General features: G+C 37.5%; 1 protein-coding gene across 4 annotated transcripts; it reads left to right on the top strand.

Annotated features, from left to right (window-relative positions):
* Positions 1 to 1,739: 1,739 nt before the first annotated feature.
* On the top strand, positions 1,740 to 20,337 carry LOC115413634 (homeobox-containing protein 1-like). Of its 4 annotated transcripts, none has more exons than XM_030126652.1 (10): positions 1,740 to 1,934; positions 7,356 to 7,859; positions 9,164 to 9,249; positions 9,358 to 9,468; positions 11,472 to 11,628; positions 11,716 to 11,798; positions 12,064 to 12,159; positions 14,294 to 14,388; positions 14,580 to 14,663; positions 16,528 to 20,337. In XM_030126652.1, the coding sequence occupies exons 2-10, from the start codon at positions 7,357 to 7,359 to the stop codon at positions 16,687 to 16,689; spliced, it is 1,377 nt and encodes a 458-aa protein (XP_029982512.1). In that variant the 5' UTR covers positions 1,740 to 1,934; position 7,356; the 3' UTR covers positions 16,690 to 20,337. The 4 variants fall into 4 exon arrangements, with proteins under 4 accessions (XP_029982512.1, XP_029982485.1, XP_029982494.1 ...); XM_030126625.1 differs by having other exon boundaries at positions 1,741 to 1,934; positions 16,360 to 20,337; XM_030126634.1 differs by having other exon boundaries at positions 1,741 to 1,934; positions 14,297 to 14,388; positions 16,360 to 20,337.
* Positions 20,338 to 21,558: the final 1,221 nt, after the last annotated feature.

Below are 21,558 nucleotides of genomic sequence, written 5' to 3' on the forward strand. Positions count from 1 at the left end.
CAAAAACCCTCAAGGGGCTTAACAAGTGGCAACCTCCAGATTTCAAAGATTATTTACAACTGGAATTAAAAACTTGACATTTGATGTACTTTTACTTACTCCATTACATTTCAGTGGTAAGTGTTATTCTTTTTTTCATTTTTTTTCAACTATATTTGACAGGTTTAGTTACTAGGTGCTATCACTTCTACTTCACATTGCAATATTTTATGTCTTTCCTGTTCAGTGAGAATGTAGCTGTTGAATGTTTGTGATTAACCTAGGGATTGAGGTTTAAATTAAGATGGATTTTGTCACTTAAAACCGGCCTGTTGTTCAGAGTGAATCACAACTAATGTACCAATATATGGTTCTCATAAGACCAAGGCAAACTACAACCATACAGTTACCTTAAGGAATAGGACATTTTGCTCTAAAAATGAAATTGTAGCAGGATATATAGTAGTTCAACCTTACCAATGAAAGACCTAAGTAGCTGCTGGCAAATAAAAGCATCTTCTGATCTAACATGTTTAGTAACTTTTGAACCACTAATTCTGTCAATACATTTAAAGAATTCAGATAAGATGCAGTTTTTCATCTTTTCAGAGGCATCAGATATGAATAATTTGAGCATTCAGAGTCTAGTGAATGTGGAGACACTATTGTGTTCTGCAACAATGATTCACCAATAAAACCCGCTTAAAAAAAGACTAGTTACATCTGTAACACAGTGAAAAATGAAATTAAAATGATCATAGATCTCAAAACATTCAGAGCAAATGTTAAGATCTGGCTGAAAACAAACAAACAAAAAAAAACAAGAATGTACCCACTTCTAAAATTAATCATGTTGTCTGTGTAGTGTGTGAATGTGTATTTATATTCTATCAGTTAGATGGGAATTGGATTTTAACCCTTTCATGCATAATGATTACTCCAGTGGACAGTTATTCTACAGCTGTTCTCTTGTATATTTTATTTTATATATATTTTATATGTATATTATATTTTTATATTTTGATGTTTTAGTTTCATATCAGCCAACACTGTGGACGCTTATGCATCATCCCTAACACTGACATTCATACCATTACTGTAACTTTGGTGTTCTTGATAAACCTGATCTGCACTAACATGTTTGAGTGTCAGCATTACACATGTCGTTATTTCATTGTTTTCATGTCATTTTCTGATATTGGGTTTTAAATACTTGTTTCTTTGCTTCAAGAATATAATGCATGGTGTAGTATGGACATTTTTGTAAATCCCTGAAAAAAAAAAAAAAAAAACACAACTCAATTGTATTGTTTTTTTCATGCCTAAGGAGGAATAAAAACAGTCAAAAAAAAAAAAAAGTCAACTAAAGTTCTCATAATTCATGCATGAAAGGGTTAATATTGTTTGTTTTATACCATTGTTGATACTGTTTTTCTATTGCTGTTTAATTATACTGTAAATGTATTTCTTTCCTGAAAAACCCCTCAAGGGAAGAGAGTTGCAAACTGGGTAAAGACAATCTATAACATCTGATGTTCTGTATGTCCATTATGTTTCACTCCATTGTTCTCGATAAATAACAATAAATAAAAGAAGAAGTTTTGCATATCATATTAGTGGATTTACTTAACTAAAGGGTTTCAGTACTTTTTTTCAACACTTTATGTCAAATTGTAATAGTAATGCATTGCATGTGGGTGTACATAAAGACACCTCTGTGCACATTAATATAACAAAAGAAACTGCGTCTCCCGTCGTTCCTTGCGTTATTGTGTCAACATGGCGCCTGTCTGCCGGACAAAAGGCGAATCTGTCTGACGGTGGATTGAAACCCAATTAGAAACAGAGGAGACATTTTGGGGAAACTGACAGTGTACGTGTGGCCCAGTGCCCCAGAGCAGAGGATATATGATACAGAAAATCACCCACGGAGGCCCTTAGACTGGAATATTAAGGTAAGTTAAGTCGTGCAGTTCTAACTACTGCTTCGTTAAACACGTATTGCTCGCCCGTTATCGTCCGCTTCCTTTTCAACGTATGGTGAACTGAGCTGAAAACTCCTTAAAAAATCGGCTATGCTCTGCCGTTTTACTTGGCCGCTCCTAAACACACTTCCGAAACTGATAAACACGGTCTTTTCCTAGTCGTAAAACACCCATTCCCAATTCGGCATACGCATATTTCACCGAGAGGCAGTAAATCAAACAAAACGTTAACTTTTCCACTTGGTTTCAATCGGACAGTGCGTCTTAGCAGAAAATGATAATTAGCTAAGTGTAATAACAGGCGAACAAGAAATAAATAAAATATCTGGTTGTAGTTGCAGTCTGTCAGCTTTTTAGAGCCGCCGATTTGATGAAATACTCCTAAGAAACAATAAAAAGTCTTGAGATACTTCTTCCACTTACACAGTAGAGCATGGAAAAGCACGGTAGTGTTAAAGTCGTGTCTTTTTCAATGTGGTTCGGCTTGAAAGTCGACGACCTCAAAAGATCAGGGCACTGACACTAGAGGTTACCACATTAACCAGCTGTTCTCTTTTATATTTAATTTAAGGTTGCATAGCTAGTTAAAAAGTTGACTTCTGTGTATTGCACCCTTCTGTTTGCACACTTCTTGTACATGTCTGCTTAGCTTATGCCACGTCTGATTTAGATGTTTCAGCAGGTTAATGGGCTTAGTAATAACTTCATAGTTGATCTTTAACAGATTTGCATTGAAAGTAATGCTCCAAGTTTACTCTAGTGCAACTGAGAGCAAACCTGAGGTTAATGTAAAGTCTTCATGCAGGGATGTCAAACATGCGGCCCGCGGGCCAAAACCGGCCCTCCAAAGGGTCCAGCCCAAATTTTGTGGTGCAAAAACTACTTTGAAGCTATCAACAGTCAAGGGTGTCCAACCCATTTGAGTTCAACCCGTTTCAATCTCAAGTGGATCAGACATGTAAAATAATAGTATAATAACCTATAAATGATGGAAACACTTTTTTTTTTTTCTTTTTTTGTTTTAGTCTGAAAAAGTAAAATTGTATGATGAAAATGTTTATATTTACAAAATATCCTTTTACAAAAAATGTGAATAATCTATAGAACTATAAACAACCTGAAATTTCTTCAGAAAAATAAGTGGAATTTTAACAATGTAATGCTTTTTTTCCTAAATGTTCTGTGCTTTCATAGATGCACTGTGATCTGATAGTTGTAATGGATAATGCATATGTAAATGGGAAGATGATGTTAAAATTGCATTTTTACTTTTTTGCACTTAAAGAGAAAATCTTGGAGTTTTTATTTATAGGTTATTATACTATTATTTTACTGGTCAGGCCCACTTGAGATTAAATTGGGCTGTGTGTGGCTTCTGAAGTAAAATGAGTTTGACACCACTGATCTACAGTCATTTGCAGTGTTTCTTGATATAATGCAGCTTTTCCTCACCCCTGGGGGTCAGAGGTCAAGTTCAGAGCAGTGCCAATGGAGCTTATATGTGTTATGTGTCTTGTGTGTGGCGACACTTCAAGAGAGCGTGAGTTTGAAGGACACATTGTTCAACTGTCAGCCAGCATGCAGACATGCTTCTACGTAGCTATTTGTGAGTCCAGCTGTTAAAGCTTTGCAGTTTGTTACTCACATTTGTGTGTGTGTGTGTATTTCCCTTATGCTTATACTCTGCATGCTTTGGGTTCCATTTGTCTGAAAACGGTGTCTGTATTTAGCCATGATTCCTGCTTGCTTATTGTATAAACTGAAAACTGATCTGACATGTCTGTGACAAACTCTTCAAAGTTTATTTCCTGTGTATGCCTTATATCCCGTGTATAGCTTGTGTAAATCTTTAATGTACAATCAGCCTCTGCGATTGGTTTGATGTGTATATAGGAAGGAGGCCTGCAGGATATGAGGAGAATCTAAGACATGCAAGAACATTTTTCATTTTTACCTTCACTAAGGAAACTAAGCACAAAAGTTATTGCAGTGATTTTCTTGAAACTCAGTGAAAGCACATTCTGGAGCAGATCATAAAAAAGGGTGTAGGCTGGATTTGGTTTATCATTGGAAAGTGGCCTGTCAATTGGTGCCACTGTCATGAATGGTTATAGTTATTTAAATTAACCACCAACTGGCACTGACTGAAACATATGTCATAAGCTGTATTTGTGTTTTTTTAATAATATTGTAGAATGAGAGGAAGGGTAGAGTTTTGGTCGTAGTAGAAGTCTGTGTTCTCTGAGTGCCTTTTTAGTTCAGTGCTGTGATGCCATTACTTGCAGTAAATAGAGGAACCTCACAATCTTAACTAAATTGACATCAGTTAAGCTTCGTCTAATTGGCCACATGGTGTGAAGGCATGGTCCATGTATCCAAGGCTCCATCTGACAGATCAGCTCAGTAGCGACATGGGGAGTGTCATATTTAGACACTCCATGTGTTCGCATTATTTTTCTCATTCATGTGTTTCAGTTCTTTTGAGATGTGTTTATTGCACATATTCACATTGCAATGATGATGAAAATATAATTGGATCCTTAATTGTGAGAGTATTGTTTCTCTAAATCCAACTTTCTTTATCCAATATTGGATTTGCAAAAGTAGGACTTCTGTGCACGCTTTGCAAGATTAATCAATATCGGTATATGATACACTGATAAATGATAAAGTGGTGATGTCTTGCTTTTCTTCAGAAAAATATATAATGTAATTTAATCAGTGCTGTCAGTATAATTGTGCAAGTGTGATGAAGTATGCAACTGTGAAATTACGCAAGGACTATGCATCAAAAAGTCCCATGATAAAATAGTTTTAAAATGCAGAACTGCAACTGAGAAGACATTGCCATGCAGCTAAATGTGTAAAAATGACTAAAAATAGCTGTGTAACCTCCTCATTTGGAAACGTGAAAAAAGGCGGGGTTTCCATAAATGCTTATATATTCATATTGACCAGAGCTTATACAAGAAAACATCACCATTACCACCAGTCCAACATCCTAACATTACAAAGACTTTTACTTTTGTCAAATAAATGATTTATTTGACAAGATATTTTGATTTAGAAACAGATAGTGTTGATGGCAGCTTTGTCTGGAAGAATTAGTGATAATTTTCAACATCGGGAGGTTATTATTTGTATTTAAGAAAAAGTTAAGGACAGTACAGTTCATTTATCAATATGTATATATGTAAAGTTAGGTGTGCTGGTATTATGGACACAATGAAGGCAAAATAGTTGAGATGATTTTTTACAGCTTAATTTTGCAGCCGTCTATTGATCCTATGTATCCGCATGACTCATCCTCTGCAGCAGAGGGAGAAAGTATGGAGTTCAGCTGCCGGAGATGTAAATTTTTCTTGGCATTATTCCCAAGATGCACACACACCCACACAGACGCACTCTCTCTCTCTCGCCCTCACCCTGCTGCTTTATATAAGTGTTGACATAAATGGTGTTGTCTGCAGACTTTGATGCCAAGAAGGGGGGAAAAAATACAGGCCACAGCAGAGCATCAGACAGAAACACGTCAAGACAGATGTGTTATAATGTGTCTTCTCTTTCAGTTCAGTTCAATGGCTTGTTAGAACATTTTTAAGCAATTACAAAAAAATTGCTCACATTTAAATACATACCAGATTAAAGTAGAAATAGAGAGCTAAAAAATCCTAGTCACTTTGAAGGGAGCGTATATTTGGATTAAAACACCCTGCATGTAATAAAATGATAACATTGTTTGGGTGGCGCTGTATGAATATTAGGGTTGAAAACATATTTATTAAAATGCAAACCCAGAGGAAGACACTGACTGTATATCTGGATACGTTGTGCTGAATTCCTCTTGTGTGTGTGTGTTGTAAATCTACAGTCAGGAAGCTAAAAGATATGGCTTTTCGTACATTTCGATCGAGTGTTGTTAGAATGTTGGTGGGGTTTTTTTTGGGTTTTTTTGGACCTGAAAGCTCAGTGAGAATCAGCAAGTTGATTAGTTAAAGGTGGAAGGTTTATTTAAGCCCACAGTATTCAACATTTCTGGATTAAATACTCTAAAATAGACCAGACCTATGTTGTACACTGCATCACAAAAGCACAAAAACAGTCCTGCATTAGGGGTTACTGTGACCACCTTAAATTGTGATTACAGAACACAGTCACCGTGGCATCCTTTAGCCTATGCAGTACTTATACAGTGGTACAACATTTATTTCCATCCAGAGTTTCATTAACTTTTCACCAATATCTTGTGTTGATGGTAGGAGTGTCAGCCCACTGCATCATGTCTTCTCCAGCGCATCTCAAATATTCCCATTGGGGTCAGGTCCAGACTCTGTGAAGCTTAATCCATGTGTGAAAATGATGCCTCATGCTCCCTGAACCACCACAAGCTTAATGAGCCTGATGTTCCTTGGCATTGTCTGGTCTTTATGTTGTCTAGTAAACTGATTAACGGATTAAATAACTTATCACAGCTGAAATATATTAATCGCTGTGGTAATTATCCAGTGGAAGGCCCTTCCCTTTTGCTTGGTAACATCCAGATGGATTTGGTCAGACTGTGTATATTTATTAACTTGTGCACTTCTATCATATCAAATTCACTGTAGTATGTTTCACTTGGTGGCTTTTCAATGAAGTTATATGCCCTTTGTTGAGGAATCATTAACATTTAACCTTACTTGTGCCTCTTGGAATGGAATGATTAGTGAATAAACACCACTAAAAATGTGAATGAATCTACAAGCTATACTAGTAATGACTTATTTCAGTAATGATTTTTTTGGGGCTTTTATTATGATGCATTGCAAGTGATGTTGTGTATTGTAGTTATGATTGAAAGATATCTAGAGGCCATTCCATTCTACGCTCTACAATCTGATATTTGTAGGAATGATGATAGACATTGGTGATCCCCTGCTGTTTATTTTCAGTGCCAGGAGACATCAAAAGTTCTCTTACTCTGCAAAATATAGGTAAAGGTTTGTGGATTGCGTGCATGCTTTGATGGCGATTTTGTTGTTATTTGACTGAAAACTGTATTTTGCAAAATTTTGAACTTGCATCTTAACAGTATTATAATTAAAATATGAAATAAATCATCACACTGTTGTAATTTAAGAACAATACTCACTATTAACGGAGCAAATCTATACAATCTATATGGGATCTTTTAGCTCCACACTGGTAGAAAAATCTCAGCACGTTTTTTTCTGTTTCTTCATCATACTGTATGTGCTGCACATCTGAAGGTGTTTAATGTTCAGGTAAAACCACGATTGATTTGAGATGGTGTGTGATAGGCTCAAAATGCTGCTTCACAGTGGTTTCGACATGGTTTGTACGCCTGTCCTTTTTCTCTGTATCTAATGGTGTTGTCGTCGTCTCCCGCAGGATGTTCCAGCAGTGTGAGGAGCCTCGTTTCACCATTGAGCAGATCGACCTCCTCCAGAGGCTCAGGAGGACAGGAATTACCCAGGCCGAGCTCCTCCACGCCTTGGACACGTTGGACCACCTGGACCGGCAACATGGACACAAGCTGTCCTGTAAACCCTCCTACCTGCCGCCCTCGTCCTCCTTGTCTTCTTCCAGTAACGTTGCTGCGTCTTCCTCCATGACTTCCACCGCCACTCAGACGAGCTTCCCCACCAACCGACTGTTGCTGTCTCCTAATAACACCTTTGACACGACCTCGCCACCCCTCCCTGTTCCTGTGGCCTCACCAGGTGCCATCACAGCGGTAGCTCAGAACGGCCTTGTCGCTGTCTCCAACGGGAAGCTGTCACCGCCACGGTTTCCTCTCGGTGTGGTTAACACAGGTGTGGCGGGACCCGGCTATGGATTTGAGGCCAGTGAAGAAGACATAGATGTAGATGACAGAGTGGAGGAGCTGATGAGGTAAGACCAGACCATACTATAGTAAAAATTAGGGCACTTTCACACCTGCGTTTTTTTTCCAGTTGAATCTGATTCCAGTTTTTTACTGTGGGAGTGAACGCAGCATTTTTGAGATATATATATGGACTGAGACCCTTGAGAGGAGGTGATCTCAGTCGCGTCCCACACAAAATCTGCAAACTACAGCAGTTTGCACAGAAGTAGTTTTAGCAGCTAACAAGGAAATTAACTATTCACTAGTCCAGAACAAAGGAATGCAATCCATATTTATTTTCTTACACCAGTAAATCATCATATTTGATCATTGTATTTTTCTTTTGCAACTTTCATACAAACAAAACCAGCTGCCTCACATGAAAAAACACTTGAGTTAAAAACACATAGCAGTATACACAGGGGCAAAAGCAGTGCCATATCTATACTGATCGGCATATCTCTTCAGTGTGTTCTGTTACACTGTTCACTGTCCTTTATGTTTGTTGGTGTTGGCTTCATACAAATTTCCTGCCTTTGTCTGAGCCATCCAGAAGAACACAAAGCTCCAAAATGAAGGAAAAAAATTGCCATAAAGGCTGTGATTAGCAGGATAGCAGTATAAAAGACGGCGCATAATATGAAATTATAGACATTGTTCTATTGGCCATTATTTTTCTGATATTGCGCAGCTCTATCACATTGTTTGTCTGATGCATTTTGTTTGCTTGTTTTTTTTCCCATTTGTGTGAAAGAAGCCTAATCATTGCATAAACAGACGAACAAACTCATCAACTGATTAGGACCAGAGTAAATAAGCTACATGTGTAGAAACAGACCAGACAGAGTGCATGGTAGATGAGTTAAAACAGATAAATAACATAGATTGGTTTATGTGATTTTATTTTAATGTAATTGGTGCAAATACATATTTACTTTGATGCAAAAGTGTGTGTCTTTGTGCCGCCAGTGGTTACATATACATATACGACTACGCTGGAGATCAGTTGTTAGTCTAGTGGTTGACAAGCCTGCTATAGCTCCCACTGAATCTAAAATATGATTACTGCTTACACATACACACTTACACATGCCTCTCATCTGTATTCTGTCGTGAAACAGCAGCAATCAGAGCAGTATTGATTTAAGCATGGTGAAGATGAAATTAAACCAGACGCAGAGAGAGGAATATTACAGCAGGCTTTGATTCCTGAACACATTCAGCTTTGTGTCCTACTGCCACTCCTGCACATGCTTTTTGTCTCATGTCATATGTGTGTTAATGTCAGACTACTTGAGGTATGTAAGCAGCACCACTTCTTCCTCTATAGAAGGGATAGTGCTGTGATCAAGGAAGAGATTAAGTCCTTCTTGGCGAACAGACGGATCTCCCAGGCAGTGGTCGCTCAGGTAACTGGTGAGTATCGACTGAATCTGTTCTTTGACAAAGTGTACAAAAAAACCCAAACAAAAGAACTACAGGCAAGACACCAGTGTGACTCATTTAGTCTGTTTCCTCCTGCAGGGATCAGTCAGAGTCGGATCTCCCACTGGCTCCTACAGCAGGGATCAGACCTCAGCGAGCAGAAGAAACGGGCCTTTTTCCGCTGGTACCAACTGGAGAAGAACAATCCTGGTAATGACATGGCCCACATTGCCTTCCCTCTATTCCCCTGTGTGAAAAAAAATCCCAAGAGTTGCATAATTGACACTACTCGTAACAGTGTTTAATACTGACTGTACAAATCTGTTTCATCACTCAACAATCACATTAAAACATGCTATGAAGAAGACATAAACATGATATAAATATAATATAAAATGTAAAAAAAAAAAGAAAAGACAAGTGAAAAGAAAAAAGAAAAGTGCTTATCTACTCAACGACTATTCATATCCTCAGTGTTTTAGGAAGTTCAATATCAAGATTAACAGGCATAATACATGTGATGCACAATTCAAGAACATATTTAATATATAAAACACAGGCTTATTGATCATTTATAGTAAAGTGAGCATGCAGAAGGAGAAAGACAGTAATGAAATACGAAGAATGTAAAAAAATATAAAAATAGGAATAGAAGTGCTTAATATAAAATGGTAATAAAAAGAATCTACATCTATAAAGATGTTTACAGACCAGTTGAAAAGAATATACAGTGAAAACGATTGCATGTGACCCTGATACATGTAATAACAACGAGAGAAGCTCCAGAATGTGTTTGTGTTCTTTATCAGCACCCTGAGCTGTCCTCGCACACAGAAAAAGAAAGCACTGAACTGATTTCCTTTCTTTGAACAATGAATACATTATATTTCTTTGAGTTTTTTTTAAGTAAGGAGCTACATTAGTGGCTGGATCCAGTACACTGGATGAAAAAGTCTACTGTCCATTTAGCCTGTGTCTTTAAGTCTTATGATGCACCCAGTTCATATAGGGACACTGTCTGTACTTGCAACCTCATGCTCTGCTTTGTATACAGTAAACAAGATCTTTAAGTTCATTCAAATGTGTCCTCTAGCCTGTCACCATAATCAAACCTGAAGGAATGATCTAAAAATGTGTTACAGCAACCTTGACATTTGGCAACCAAAATCAGATCAGTCCTTGAGTAATGTCAATGAGATGTAATGAGTTCTCATCAGGATGCATAGATGCATCCAACTAACGTATTTTACCTTGAAGTGGAAGCAAGGATGTCTCGTTAAATTCATTAAATATATACGTCATATCAGAAGTGAATCCACCACTGAAATATCACTCAGATACCAGGTGAATCAAAACTGTTTTGAATCCAAAAATTAAATCACAGTTTAGATTTGTTTTAGGCATATACTATTGTGCAAAAGTCTCAGACCAACATTAGGTTTGTTGGTTTAATAAAGTTCTAATGACCACAGATATGTGTTTGTCATGGGGACAGGGGTCACACTAAACAGTCATGTAACCCTTTAAAACCCATTCAGTTCAGTTTTTTGTGTGTCTTTTAAGGCTGTACTCACATGCTTTGTATTTTCTTGTTGTATCTGATGAAAGAGAATGAAAAATAGATATGTATGTTCATTTCAACCCTGCAAAAACAACAAAGCTTAAAGCTAAGACTTTTGCACAATATTGTATATGCCCCACAGTTGGAGCTGAATTCACTGAAAGTCAGTGCACCATCTGTGAATCAGATGTTTTATTTTTTTCAATACTTCATAGCCACCTTTTATCCACAAATTTGGCATTCTGTTCCTCTGTGTTATTGTGTTAAATACAGCAAAGGTGTTCCACTGGATCCAAGCCAGACAGTGTACTTGGCCAGATCATAGTTTTCACATGTTTTTTTTCTCCTTGTGTGATTTTTGGCAGTGTGTTTTATCATGCTGGAATATTATTTTTTCTGCCAAGCTTCTGCAGTTTGGAAGTCATCTTTTCACAACTTATAAATAATCCAGTTACCAAGGGGTGATACAATTTTGAATCATTTTACATCAAGTGATATTGCAGACAGGTTGTCGTATATGGTATGTTAAGGTGAAGAAAACACTTAATTGATGAATACCCTAAATGTAAATAAAAACAGAAATCATGTGTAGTATAGTAGTGTATAACATACTGCTTGAAATCCAATGAACGCCTGTTGTGTTTGACCTCAGGTGCCACACTGGCCATGCGAGCTGCCCCACTGGCTCTGGATGACATGATTGACTGGCACCAAGCACCGCCCACATTTGGCCCCGCCCCCGGAGGCTTCCGACTGCGCCGAGGGAGCAGATTCACCTGGAGGAAGGAGTGTCTCGCTGTTATGGAGAGGTAAGGAGGAGGCGATGTTGAAAATATCTATGTGCTCATCTTTGATTTACTTTGTCACCTGAAATTAAACATATTTGTTTGTCGCAGCTACTTCGGCGATAACCAGTATCCGGACGAAGCAAAGAGAGAGGAGATTGCCACTGCATGCAACGCTGTCATTCAGAAACCAGGTAGATGAAGCAAAGGCTGAACAATCCGACATAATGTAATAAAGTAACATGGCTTGTGTCTGTTTACTGTTAATCTGATCTGTTCAAGACTGCAATAATGTAAGACAATCTGGCACAAAAATAAGAATGTATCATCTATCACAGAAAGAATTTCTAAAGGTACCTGCTGAATGGTGAAGCCAAATTATGAGCTGAAACGGTACTTGACTGACCGCTGGAAAAAAATATGAAAAGTTACTAGACAAACTGTGTGTGTGTGTTACAGGAAAGAAGCTATCTGATCTGGAGAGGGTCACATCTCTAAAGGTGTACAACTGGTTCGCCAACCGTCGCAAAGACATCAAGAGGCGCGCCAACATTGGTAATGTCTACCTCTGTGTGTGTGTTTATACCCATGCTCATACAACAGTAGATGCTGTTGGATATCTGCTCATATTTATTCCACTGCTGTTTGGTCAAAGCAAAATAAACTCTCTAACTAAAGACATAGTATGTAGTTTCTTCCAGTAGCTGTCTCAAAATCCAACATGAGTAGAAATTGTCAACTGCAGTACACTTCACATCTGTTATTACCTTTCACAATAAAAGCCCCAAACATATGACAGAAGGGGGGTGAGGTCAAGGGTGTCACGGATGGACAGCCCACTACTTTTTGATTCATAACTTTTGAACCAGACAAGTTTTAAGACAAATATTACACATAACTGGAAAAGTCTAAATGCCATCTTAAACATACTCAAAGGGCAAAATTTAGTTTCAAATATTTTAAAATGAAAAATATCAAAAACTACTGCGTCATGGATGGACAAAAAATCAACGATTATTTTTTGTAAGAATTACAAAGTTCTCAAAAGTGAAGTTCCTGTGACATGTTCGTCCTAAAATTTATTCAACCTAAAAATTGGTTGGAGGAAAAAAATATTTTATCATACCTAAAGAGCAAGAGTTTTGACAAATGGCAGCATCACGGATGGACAAAGCCAAAAACGTCATAGATGGACAACAAAAGTAAATATCAAATTAAGCATGTTTTATTTCAATTATCAATATCATATACTTTTTTTTTTAACAATATTGACAACATATAAATAATATTAACATTATATTCAAATGTAATTTGCATAGATATATGCATTTATTACTTTTAAACACTGTGTTTAGAATGTGACATAAATAATATAATAGTCAAATATCAATTATTTGGCATAAATGTAGTTTATTTATGAGAGTTTATAAAATGAAACCAGAATGATGGCAGAAACCTTGTTCACTTTCCAAGCATTCACACTCATAAAACTTCTCAAATTTTTTTTTCACAAATTTTTTCTAATTTCAAAATACATTTTCCTAAAAATATAAGTAATGAACTACCCAAAAATATAAGTTTGGTGTAGATTATTGTCATTTAATTTTTTTTGACCAGATGTTAACCTTCCCTCGGTGAAAAGCTTAAAATTTTACTCACATTGCGTTGATTCTAGTGAAATAGATACAAGCACAATTAAATGTTAATGGTATCTAAGGGGATATGACTTCAGTGACAGGTGACAAAAAGAAACATACCTTTGCAGTAGATAAATTACAGATATCTTCAATATCTTGTCTAAATACACAAATCAAGAACATACATAATATATAAAACAAAGCTTTATTGATCCCACAGTGGGGAAATTCAAGTGTCACAGGAACATTTACAGTGAGCATGTAGAATGGGATAGACAGTAATGAAATATGAAGCATGTAAAAAAAAAAAAAAAGAAATATATATATAAAAGGTTAATACAAAATAGAAATTTAAAAAATCTACATATGTATAGAGATATTTACTGACCAGTTAAAGAATATACAATGAAAACGATTGCATGTGAGCCTGATTGTATGTGAAATAGTGGAACTATTGACTGCTGTGGACTGTAGCTCACTGTAGAGATGTGTGTTGAACAGTCTGATGGCTGTAGGGGGGAATGACCTGTGGTAGCACTCCGTCCTGTACTATTTGGTCATGAATGCATTTTATTCTGTTGTTTCTAAATAACACACAGAACACTTAGTCATAGCTCTGCACTGCTACTGTATTACTGAACTCAGAATAGTGTGTCAATCTCTTGGCAGTTGCATACTGGGACAACAGTCCAAACTCCAACACTACTGACTCAGAATATTTGCATATAGATAGTAGGTAGATGCGGCTAAGTTCACACAGGCAGATACAAGACGCCAGAATGAGGCACATGAGAGAGATAAAAAGGAGGATCCAGAGATAAGCGACTTAACTCATCCTCTTCAGTGCTGTGACATTAAGCAACAAATGCCAATGAGGAAGAGCAGATATTCTTCTGAGCCTTATGCAGGTTCCAGCGGGGTTGTCTGCTCACCTTGACACCCAGTTAACATTTAGTTCCAAACAGGACGCTTCCTCTTCATTGTCAGTAGTTTTCTGTGCATGCTGTTGTCTTTAAAGTCGATATGCTATGATGAAGTCTGTGTTTTTGAAGAAGCAGCCATCTTGGAGAGTCATGGCATCGAGGTTCAAAGTCCAGGAGGTCAGTCCAACAGTGACGAGGTGGATGGCAACGACTTCCCAGACCAGGTAACCAGTGACATCCCATAATAAGAGCATTATAAGATGAGTTTCCTTTCTGAATGTTAGTAGAGCACATATATCCTCCTTCCAATACAAGAAAGAAGCTGCAGGAGAGTCAGAGATTGGGTCACTACTCAGGCCAACATTCATGTTCCAGCTCAATAACCTGGTTATTGTGTAACCTGTGTTTTTCACAGGGTTGTGAGGTGTCCCTGTTTGACAAGAGAGCTTCTGGCAGGTCGTTTGGTTTCAGTCGAGCTGATCTGTCGTCTCCAACCCAGGTACACACTGATTACATCATCTTAATCATTATAACAACTGTTCCTACACTCACGGGAACCATTTGTCTTTTTCTATTTACTCCTATTATATAAACCTGATAAAAGCCACTTATTGGATTTGAGCACTGGAAAATATACATGTTACTGACTATAATAAAATAAACCATGTACTTTGACAATAACAGATTTATATTCATGGCGTTAATGTCAGTAGATGTTTGTCAAAATGTGGTTAATCGAATATTAGAAGTTAAAGCCGAAGGAGCTGAAATTGAAGTGAAAAAGAGGCAACGATCTGCAAATACTTGCTCCTTTGGTTCTAAATATTAATACAGATGATCTGAAGTTGTTTCATGGAATTATGGAAAAGTCAAGCAGCTTTTCCAAGCTTCTGCATGGAGATGTGAAACAGGTCTAATATGATCAGCAATCTGTAATTAGATCCATCAGTCACATCTTTAACCTCCCTACCTGGCTGAAAGCACCTGCGATTAGACAAAATCTGCATCATGGACTAGATTTTCTTCTTGTAATACTCTAAGCTTTTTGCCCAGTGCTTATTCAATCAGATGATGTCATTAAAAGGTGACGGTCAAATCTCAAACATCATTGAGATAATGATGGAGTATTGACATTCCTGGTCTGAAAATCTGGTTTTACACAGTTGAATAAAGGTGACTGCAGTGAGCTCAATTAACTGCAGTCACATGGTCTTATAATTATGACAGAGGTTGTGCAATAGAACTGTACATTGCTTCATAATGTGTCTTCTTTAATGTTTATATCAGGTCATAAATAATACTCTTTACCATAGCATTATTTGTCACTTTGGTGGTGTGAATTCCTCTACATGGCACAGATGCAGGATAATCAAATGATGGCAACAGAAACACCGTAGTGGCTTTTCCTTTGGACATATGTGCAAAACTTGACTGATATTTACTAAATGTCGAGAAAACACAAGTGCATAATGTTGGTTTTCCCATTAAATCACAAATGCGATAATTTGTTTATTTATTATCGCGAGATGACACAAGAAGTCATTCCATAAATATGGCAACGAACATAAATATCATGTTGATTTACAGATATGTTCATTATGATTATATATTACCCCTCTATCCTGTACTAAACTAAAAAATAATTTAGTTTCCTGGTGTGTCCACACATACCGCACCATGTTTCTTTTAAAACACTTCTTCACTTGTAACGTCTGTCAACATCTGTTTTGTTTTGTTTTTTTTTATTCATGTGACTCTAGTTGCAGAAAAAGGTCTTTCCATTGCAGTTTTGCGTGATGTACCAATTTTGCTACACCTGAAAATCCACCTCTTGCCAGTGCAAAGACTTCATCGAAAAACAAGAGTTTTGGCAAAACTGACATTTTTCCATTAGATTCATTTTTATGCGCAAGTTATATTCGCGCAATTTGAGGGTCAGTGGACTGATGAACATGACACAGGGGCATATTTCTAAACACGAAGAGGTTCTGTGGACATTTTGAATTAACCATATTTATAAAATTTCATATCCTATGATAAAAGATTTTTGCCCTTCCACCCACCTTTCATTGTGACAAGTCAATTATTAGCAAAAATATAATCGAATTTAAACAGAGTTTTACAGTTGATATTTCCAAGAAGTAGATTATCAATCATAAAATTTCATCATTTCCTTCCTCTTCGTCCTCGCTCAGGTTCCCACGCTCCTCCCCAGCTGGTTTTCGGCTCTGGGCAGGGGAGGCTTGTCCGGACAAAGAGGCGGTTCTCTGATTGGTCGTTCCCTTGTGTCAGGGGCGGGTCCTCAGTCAGAAGGTGCCAGGTTGACAGGTGTGTCCTGGTCTCCTCCCTCCCCTTCCCTCCAGGACGAACCCACCATTCACACCGCGCTGACGGAGCCACAGGACCCCATCATCTTGGAGAAGGCGCCCGGCGATCACAGCACCCCAACCCTCGCCGGCCAGGAGGACGAGGCCGGGTGCAGCATGGGTAATGACATCAAGACGGAGACGCTGGAGGACGACTGAGGAGGCCTGGCGGATATCACAGATCAGACATGTGCTAATATGCAAGCAGATTTTATAGGAATGTATTAAGTGAAAAAAAAAAAAAGACCAAAAGTCGTGTAAACTCCAACCCTGAGATACCTCCCAACCCTACCTCCAACCACCAACCTGCTCTGCTACGCTCTTGTAGGCATTATAGCATATTAGATTTACAACAACAATAATAGTAATGATGAACCGTTTTGTTTCCAGTGCTCCCCAGCATCGTGCAGGACGTCGCTGTATTACGACACTCAAATAGTTCAGGGTCTTGCACTGTTTTCACAACACAACAGAACAGCCTCAAAGATTTCATTTTACACCCAACCAATCGCTTTTAAAACAATGTAGCGACGTTTCATCACCGTCGATTATAATTCACCGCCGGACTGTTGGTTCCTTCTATGAGAAGATCAGCAGAATAAGCTTAGTTTAATTCCTACAAGTAAAAAAAAAAAAAACCCCAAAAAAACACGGTCACAGCATGTCAGCTATAGCTCTGTGACCTAAAATAATAATAAAAAAAGAAAAAATGACTCCACTCCCCTCCTGTTCTGCCCTGATTAAAATAAGCTCAATAACCAGTAATAAGTAAGTTACTCATAAGACATAACTGTTGAAGGTAGTTGAAACTGTAGGCAGATTTGTATAAAAACTAGTTCAGTCTGATGGATGTTCAGGTTTTAGTGAATACATACATACTGTGCATATACAGTTCTACCTGTGTACAACACGTATGAATACACATACATAAATGCAGTAAGTGATATTGAACTGTGAGGCTATACTTCATGTATTTGCCCTGAACCATTTCTCTTTGCATAGACTTTAGATCCTATTAGCTTCAAATGACAGAATGAGAGAAACTATCAGTATGAGCCTTTCTCGTCGCTGAAAGGTGAGTGAAGCCTTAGCCAAAGTATTAAGTTGATTGTTTTTCCCTTCTGTTTCATTTTTATTTTTTAGAGTGTATAATAGTCATGGATGAGTATGTATTTGAGATATGCTAATCAAAGACGCATCAGATGCGTCAAATAATCGCAAGCGAAATGCATCAGTGTCCTTTTTAGATGTATCTGTGTTTTGAACACATACTGTCGTGTTTTAATATTGACGTTTTAATGACACTTTATTCGATCGATGCCATGGTGCTGAGAGTACCTGCAGTTCTAAGCTTCTGATCGACCTGTTCAAGTGACTCATGTTTTGAAATTGGTCACGACAAATCCTCAAGTAAAACCAGAATTTAAGTACAGCCATTGTGGAAGTCCTACCATTTCCTGCAGTTTCTTAATTTTTTTCCCTGTTTAATGCTGCTGTTTTGCTTCTTCACCACCAGGAATGTTTTGGCATTTCATAGAATAACAGGTCTGGTGAGAAACAGCCAATATTTTGTTTAAATTCCCAATAATTTCAATCTACATTTTACCAACTGCTCGATTACTAGTTCATTAGGGAACATTATTACCTCACTTTGTATGTTCACTATATCAGTGTGTCTCATTACCTTTGAAAGTTGGAGGTTTGTGTAACTTTTAGGTGGACAGAGCACAGTTTGTGGCAGGAAAATCAAACTAATAAGTGTAAGAGGCCAAAAATCTGATTAGAAATGAATTGACCCTTAATCATTCAGTCAGTCCGAGTGCAGGTTTAAAGGCTGCTTTGTGATAAATGTTTCTACCGTCAGTAACGGACCACTGCTGCTCTTGAACGCTCAGTATCCACGTCTCATGTTTGCATTTGTGCCGTCAGCTGCTTGCATTTTCAATTCTTAGTGTGACACATTAACAGCTGACACTAAAAAGGTTCCCTCCTGGTGAGCAGTAAATCAGACTGATGGGAACTGTAAAAAGTCAAACTTTTTTTGTTCAGCACATAAGATGTACTGTATGTCTTTAAGTTGAAGTGCCTTCATATTCTCTGCTGTGATCCTCCTTCTCACTAAGGAGGGCTTCTACAATAGCTGTGTGTGAACTGTTGCGACATAACACGATGTTCTGCTAACGGCCTAAACTAATGTGGCTTTGTTCAAACCGCCTCATCTTAGTTCATCATCGGGTGCTTTAACCGGCTAAGCTACTAGTTCAGAGTTCAAAACTCAACACAAATACCTCACTGTACCGCCCTCAGCTATAAGCTACACCTCGCAGGTTTCTCCACAGCTGCTTCAATGTGAATCAAAGCTTCCACTGTCCAGACTGTAGAGATGCTTCACACTGACACAACACACACGTCAGTGTCCTTTTTAAAAGGGAAATTCCTTCTCAAATATAACCTGATAAAGAAAGGGAAATTCCACTCCAAAATAGGATTAACATGAAATCTTAACACAGCTCTTTTTTTATTTTTTCAAACTACATGTCTGAGAACATGTGAGTTTTGTGGTGGAATGTCTCTGTGTACGGCAGCTGAGCTGTCCTAAGTGTTTCTGCTTTAAGTGTTGATAATAATCTGAGGCATCACTAGTCAATTATGTAGCTGCCATCTAATGATCTACACCAAAATATTAAAATATGATATTGGAGTAGAAAGTCTTTTCTTTTGAGTCTGCCAAGCAGAAGCCTTTCAGAAGGGAATCGGTGGATTCATTTAAGATTGTCAGGATTTTGAGTCATTTCAGTTGCTTTTTCATGAGTTCTGAAGTCCAAAAAAGTAGTTTTAGTGTTAAATTGAAAACCAAAAATTCTGAAACCTAAATGGAAAATAAGCTGTTCTTTTCTAATCAGTGCCACAAGATGTGCATTTACATTGTAATGATCTTAAAATTAGAGGAAGTCATGAACTAGAAACACAAGAACAGTCTTTCCGTAAATGTTTTGTCCCAGAGAGCCTTTGTACTTGCGTTGTGTTCAGCACTGTGTCAGGCGACTCGTGCACTTTGTTTCTGACCGTACTGATGGCACCGCGCCGTCTTCTCATTTTGGATGCAGTTTTACCATCTGCCTTCACACTCTGTCGCTTTGTTTTTCTGTTTCCTTTGGATGATTCTTCACAGAAACGAAGCCACTGAGCTGGTGTTCCACCTGTCTGTGGCTCCGTCAGCTGCCCTCCAGCTGATGGAGTCTGTGTTTTAATGGATGATGTTGGTTAAGGTGTGAACAGACTTGTAAAGAGAAAACCTGAGAGGATCTGGTGTCATAGTGGTTTCAGTCAGCTCATGCCTCAGGACTGGATGTCCAATAGTCTATGTTATAATCATGTGAGATGCAGTATGACAGTTAAAGACTCATTTATCAGAAAATGTAAATAGAACAGTCTGGTCAGGAAGTGACTGGAGTTACAGTAAAAAAAAAAAAAAACAACAACAAAAAAACACTATTTGGTTCAGGAGTTCTTTCCAACTCCCAGGTGTCTGTTATTTGATTTCGGCAATAAACTCCTCAATAAAATATCAAACCTCAGCAGGACGTTCGTTGTATCAGTTGAATTGATTTGTATCCCCCTCCTTTTCTTCTATTTCAATATTTAGTGCCTTTTTTGGACAGTAGACTGTTCTGTAATTGCTATGTAGAAAATCTACATATGCCTTTTGTTACTTTTTCATCTGTTGGATAAACCGTATTTGTTATTTTTAAGGTGCGTTTTTATTGATATTCTATATACAAGGGAATAAAAACTGATCAGAGTCCATTCAGTGTGTCTTGTTTTTTTCTTTTTCAGTGTCTTGTGAAGTTTTGGTGAAAATAAAGACAAAGAATTGGAAACTGATGTGACACAGCTATGACTTCAACTAATCATACTATTTATTCATTAATCATTTGATCCTTTCTTATTTAACCATTTCCCCCCAAAAGGACTAAGTGTTGGTGCTTTAATAAGACATGGAATCAACTCATTTACCTTCAGAGCAGCAACATCTGGAAGAAGGGGTATTCTGATCATGTTGTCGTCCGTCTGTCCATTCAATGACATAATCGCATTATCTGAAGAATGCATTGACATATGCGCCAAATTTATACTTGGCATGGAGCGGAAGCCTATTGAAAATAGGTGACCTTGACTTATGTTTTCAAGGTCAAATGGCCTGGTGCAGTTATATCTGAGTACTTTCAAATATAAATATGTAAGTTTTACACAAAGACAATCTAATCTAAATTATAGGGCAGTGACTTTCAACAGAATCTTACACTATATTTGGACGAGGGGGATTAAAAATGTGCAGCACTTTATGTTTAATTAAAGCCTGCGAGTCAAAACTCCATTTTCCCACTATTCAACACTGAAGTCCCTGCAAATAACAGTGTTCGTACACATTTTCAAGGTCAAATTCAAGCACTTTTAAGGGTCATTTTCAAATTTTTCCAGCACAGCACCTTATCGCTGGGGTCAAATACATATCTACAGCAATACATACTCATTATTTTTTTTTATCAGAATGATGTAAATTGTATTATGCTATGAACATCTAAAATAATGTTTTCATAATAGCAAAAAGTTAAATTAACCCTTTCATGCACTGTCCACTACAGTGGACAGTTCTTCTCCAGCTGTTCTCTTGTACGTTAATGGGTTTTGTTGTTTTAGTTCCATATCAGCCAACACAGTGGACACTTATGCACCATCCCATACAGACATTCATACCATTACTGTAACTTTGCTGTTCTTGATAAACCTGATCTGCACTAACATGTTTGAGTGTAAATCAATTGTTATTTGTTAGACAAGAAGTTTTTTTTTTGCATGTTATCTCCATGAAGTGAGTAATTACTAGCATTAGAATATGTTAAAATGTGAGAAGACATCAGATTAGCAGCATTAAAAATGTTTTTATTTCATTGTTTTCATATCACTCTCTGATATTGGGTTTTAAACACGTTTCTTTACTTCAAAAATTAAATGCATGGATATTTT

Source organism: Sphaeramia orbicularis, chromosome 3 (genome assembly GCF_902148855.1).
Source record: "Sphaeramia orbicularis chromosome 3, fSphaOr1.1, whole genome shotgun sequence".
In the NCBI taxonomy this organism is placed as follows: Eukaryota; Metazoa; Chordata; class Actinopteri; order Kurtiformes; family Apogonidae; genus Sphaeramia; species Sphaeramia orbicularis.

What these genes read in the sequence shown, in the direction of transcription:
- LOC115413634 (XM_030126625.1), top strand. Translation starts at nt 7,357, where the DNA reads ATGTTCCAGCAGTGTGAGGAGCCTCGTTTCACCATTGAGCAGATCGAC. An exon ending in AGAGTGGAGGAGCTGATGAG is followed by an intron (nt 7,860 to 9,163) that starts GTAAGACCAGAC and finishes CTTCCTCTATAG; the next exon opens with AAGGGATAGTGCTGTGATCA. An exon ending in ACTGGAGAAGAACAATCCTG is followed by an intron (nt 9,469 to 11,471) that starts GTAATGACATGG and finishes GTTTGACCTCAG; the next exon opens with GTGCCACACTGGCCATGCGA.